We start from the raw sequence: 4,924 nt of genomic DNA, 5'->3' as shown, positions 1-4,924 counted from the left end.
CCCGTAGGGAAACTTCTAGAAGTTATATTTAGTCATACCAGAGACTAAACAGGAAAGATGCTTACTAAGTGAGGTGGGATCCAACAAGAGTGTAGTACAGAATGCAATAATTTATGAATTACTTTTTTCTGAGGTAGCTCAATAGAACAACACTTAATGAGGAAGGCAAAGGCTTAACTCTCTGGTAAATTTGTCATTCTTGATGATTAATTACTTGAAGATTGATAAGTTTGAATTCTACCAGTCTTAGAAATGGAAGAAAGTGATGAATCTGATCACCCTGTCTCAGCAGGGAGGCAAGAAATTTGAAAGAGAAGATGACCCAGCCAACCAATGGTAGATAAATCCCAGCAGACTGAAGTGACAGAGAAAAAGAAACACTTCTCTATACCACAATCATCTGGCCCCAAAGGTACCCTTAGTATTGGTAATATTCCTGGAAGCAAATTCAACTATGAATGTCATAGAGTATCTTCTCAACTTCAGCAAACTTGGACAAAGAGAAAACGTGTACATGATATGACTGATAAATCTCTGCAGACAGAAACTACTGCAGAAGAGAAAAAAGAAGAAATCAAGTCAGTTTGTGAAACAGTGGTACCTGAAGAAAAGCCAGCTATTGGAGAAGCTATTGGAGAAGCAGCCCCTGAATTTCCAGAGAGTGTTCAGGAAGTAGAAATTCCACCAAGCAGACACTCAGTTCAACTCAAAACAGGCAGATCTCAGCAGACCAGTTGTACTGGAGACTCGACAATGATGAACATTCCTTAAAAAGAAAAAGTAGGGCCTCCCTGGTGGTGCAGTGGTTGGGAATCTGCCTGCCAATGCAGGGGACATGGGTTTGAGCCCTGGTCCGGGAAGATCCCACATGCCGTGGAGCAGCTAAGCCTGTGGGCCACAACTACTGAGTCTGTGCTCTAGAGCCCACGTGCCACAACTACTGAAGCCCGCACGCCTAGAGCCCATGCTCAGCAATGGGAGAAGCCACCGCAATGAGAGGCCCGCACACTGCAATGAAGAGTAGCTTCCACTCGCCGCAACTAGAGAAATTCCGCTCACAGCAACAAAAAAAAACCCACCCAACGCAGCCAAAAATAAATAAATAAATAGATAAATTTAAAAAAAAAATCAAGCTTCACAGAACATAAAAAAAAAGAAAAAAAAGAGAAAGTAGACAAGGAAGAGCAGACAAACTTTAGTGAATCAGAAATAGTGGTTATTGGCTGGCCAAGTAATCCATTTCAAAGTCAAAGGAAGGTGCACAGAAATTCAATCCTCAGGGAAGATTTTTGTTACTGAACATCCTGAATTTCAACCCACAACAAGTAACAACAAAGAAATTAGGCAGCAAAGTATTAACAGAGCTTTATCTATTCCACCAACCAAAAAAGATGCTCCAGTACTTTTAGAAGATGGGAAAGATGTTCCAGCTGAAGTACAGCCTCCTGCTGCAGAAGAGAGCTCTGCTGAAGTGCAACTTCCACTAGCTGAGGAGGTTACTGCAGAAGAGGTTTCTGCTGAAGTTCAGCCTCCAGCAGCTGAAGAGGCTCCTGTTGATGTACAGCCTTCCCCAGCAGAAGAGCCTCCTGGAGATGGGGCTCCTGCTAAAGTAGAGCCCACCTCAGCTGAAGAGACTCTTTTAAAAGAGCCTCCTGCTGAATTTCAGCCTCCAGCAGCTGAAGACGCTCCTACACAAGAGGTCCCAGAACTTCAAATTTCACCAGCTCTGGAGTCCCCTGCAGAAGAGGCCCCAGCTGAAGTTGAGTCTCCTCCAGCTGAGGTGGCCCCTGCTGAGCTTCAGTCTCTACCAGCTGAGGAGGCCCCTGCATAGAAGTCCTCTGCCAACATTCAGTCTCCACCCACTGAAGAGACCTCTGCAGAAGAGGTCCCAGAAGAAGTTCAGTCTCTGCCAGCTGAGGACACCCCTGCAGAAGAGGCCTCCACCAAAGTTCAGTCTCCACCAGCTGAGAGGACCCTTGCAGAAGAGGCTGCAGCTGAACTTCAACCTCTACCAGCAGAGGAGGCCCCTGCTGAATTTCAGCTTCCATCAACTGAAGAAACTACTTCGGAAATGTTCTCTGTTGACAAACACTCTTCACTAGCTGAAGAGTCCTTTATTACACAAATCTCTGTAAAAGAAACCTCTGCTGAAGTTCTGCTTCTACCATCTGAGCAAACACCTGCAGATGAAGCTCTGGTAGAGAATGTGTCTATGGTTTATTAGTCTCCCCAGGCAGCGGACGTCCTGGTGGTAAAATTAGGATCAGGGGTTTTGGAAGATAAGCCAAAATCTGAAGAGCCTTTAGAATGGGATACAGTTCCTAAAGATTCATCTGATACCAAGAATGAAGAGGTTTCTATTAAAATAAAGGGTGTCATCCATATAGAACTGGAATAGGGGCCTCCTCCTCAGCTGTAGTCAGGTCTTAACTAAGCTAGCAATCAAGACAGGCAGCTCTGGGAAGTACATACTTTAGAAAAGGGTAGGTGCTTGCGGGTAGCTTTGTGAAGAGGGAAGTGAAAGGAAATCCTAAGATGTGGACTGCAGTTTGGAAAATGAGCAATAACAACTAGTGATTTAAAATTACTGTGCTATTTTTATTCAAATCTAAAGTGTATAAAACATCTTTTTTTTGTGTGTGTGTGGTACGCGGGCCTCTCACTGTTGTGGCCTCTCCCGTTGCGGAGCACAGGCTCCAGATGCGCAGGCTCAGCGGCCATGGCTCACGGGCCCAGCTGCTCTGTGGCATGTGGGATCTTCCCGGACCAGGGCACGAACCCGCATCTCCTGCATCGGCAGGCTGACTCTCAACCACTACGCCACCAGGGAAGCCCTAAAATATCTATTTTGAAATGAAGTAAGTTTATAATTGAAATAATTAAAATATACTTTCTACACTAAACCCTGTTGACAAGGGTAAAATATTCTCTACAGCCATTTTGGTTTTTTCTCTACATGTAGCTGGTAGTGGAAAAGACTTATTCTTTTCTACAGTTCTCTCATCTACTTTAAATTCCTTGAGTTTCTGTCACACATCTAAAGTCATGGAGGGTTTTCTTTCTCTTTATTATAATTCATCATATCTCTTATTCTCTTTCCATTTGATTCCTTCTGAGGAAAGAATTTTTTTCCTGTTTTCACTCCAATCTTTTTTTTTTTTTTTTTTTTTTCGGTACGTGGGCCTTTCACTGTTGTGGCCTCTCCTGTTGCGGAGCACAGGCTCTGGATGCTCAGCGGCCATGGCTCACGGGCCTAGCCGCTCCATGGCATGTGGGATCTTCCTGGACCGGGGCATGAACCTGTGTCCCCTGCATCGGCAGGCGGACTCTCAACCATTGCGCCACCAGGGAAGCCCTACTCCAATCTTCTTGAACATTTTACATTTCACTGTCTGGATAGGGACACATTTCCTTTGTAAAAATCTTCATTTCCATGAAGATAACTATGGATGAAGTATTTATAAAGGTGTGTAATCATAAAGAAAAATACACTGAGATGGCCTTGAGGGCATATTCCTACTTATCTTTGTTTCCTTCCAATTTTATTGAGTTATAATTGACATATAGCACTGTATAAGTTTAAAGTGTATAGCATGATGATCTGACTTACATACATCATGAAATGATTACCACAGTAAGTTTAGTGAACGTCCATCACCTCATAAAGATATAACATTTTAAAAAACAAAATAAATTTTTTCCTTGTGATGAGAGCTCAGGATTTATTTTCTTAACAACTTCCATAAATAATATACAGACAGCAGTGTTAATTATATCATGTTGTACTTCATGTCCCTGGTACTTATCATATAACTGGAAGTTTGTAGTTTTGACCATCTTTATCTAGTTCCCCTTACGCCATATTCAGCCTCTGGTAACCAAAAATCTGATCTCTGTTTCTAATCAGTTTGTGTGTTTGTTTGGTTGGGCGGCTTTGAAAATATAACTGACTTACGAGACTATGTTAGTTCTTGGTATACAACATAGTAATTCAATATTTCTATACATTATAAAATGATCATCACGGTAAGTCTAGTTACAATCTGTCACCATACAAAGATATAACACAATTATTGACTATATACCCCACACTGTGCATTTCATACCTGTGACTCATTTATTTTATACCTGGAAGTTTGTGCCTGTTAATCTCCCTCACCTATTTCTATCATTCCCCCAATACCCTCCTCTCTGGCAACCACCTGTTTGTTCTCTGCATCTGGAACTCTGTTTTTGTTTTGTTTGTTCATTTTCTTAAAAATTCTTTTATTTTTAATTGAGATATAGTTGGTGCACAATATTATATAAGTTTCAGATGTACAATACTGATTCACAGATTTTAAAGGTTATAGTCAATTTATAGTTATTATAAAATATTGGCTATATTCCCTGCATTGAACAACATATCCCTGTAGCTTATTTTATCCATAGTAGATTTTACGTCTTAATCCCTCACCCTTATCTTGCCCCTCTGCACTTCCTTCTCCCCACTGGTAACCAATAGTGTGTTCTCAACATTTGTGAGTCTTCCTTTTTTGTTATATTCGCTAGTCTGTTTTATATTTCAGATTCCATCTATAAGTGATCATACAATTTTGTCTTTCTCTGTCTGACTTATTTCACTTAGCACAATACCCTCCAAGGCCATCCATGTTGCTGCAAATGGCAAAAATTTTATATGTATATAACACATCTTTATCCATTCATCTGTTGATGGACATTGAGGTTGCTTCCATATCTTGGCAATTATAAATACTGCTACTATGAAAATTGGAGTTCATGTATCTTTTTGAATTAGTGTTTTTGTTTTACCAGACATATACCCAGGAATGGAATGGCTGGGTCATATGGTAGCTCTATTTGTAGTTTTTAAGAAACCTTCAAAATGTTTTCCACAGTGGCAACACAAATTTACATTCAATGT

General features: G+C 41.1%; 1 protein-coding gene across 1 annotated transcript; it reads left to right on the top strand.

Annotated features, from left to right (window-relative positions):
• Window positions 1-252: 252 nt before the first annotated feature.
• Window positions 253-2,398, top strand: FSCB (fibrous sheath CABYR binding protein; the record flags this gene model as incomplete). Its single annotated transcript, XM_082618779.1, is given in 8 exon segments — window positions 253-306; window positions 310-318; window positions 322-766; window positions 769-780; window positions 1,172-1,268; window positions 1,270-1,780; window positions 1,853-2,221; window positions 2,225-2,398. Coding segments are annotated over 8 exon segments (1,671 nt in total).
• Window positions 2,399-4,924: the final 2,526 nt, after the last annotated feature.

The sequence above is a fragment of the Mesoplodon mirus genome, assembly GCF_964341445.2.
Source record: "Mesoplodon mirus genome assembly, chromosome: 4".
NCBI classification, from domain to species: Eukaryota; Metazoa; Chordata; class Mammalia; order Artiodactyla; family Ziphiidae; genus Mesoplodon; species Mesoplodon mirus.
The sequence above is the reverse complement of the archived record's forward strand: the minus strand, read 5'-3'. Positions and strand labels throughout refer to the sequence as shown.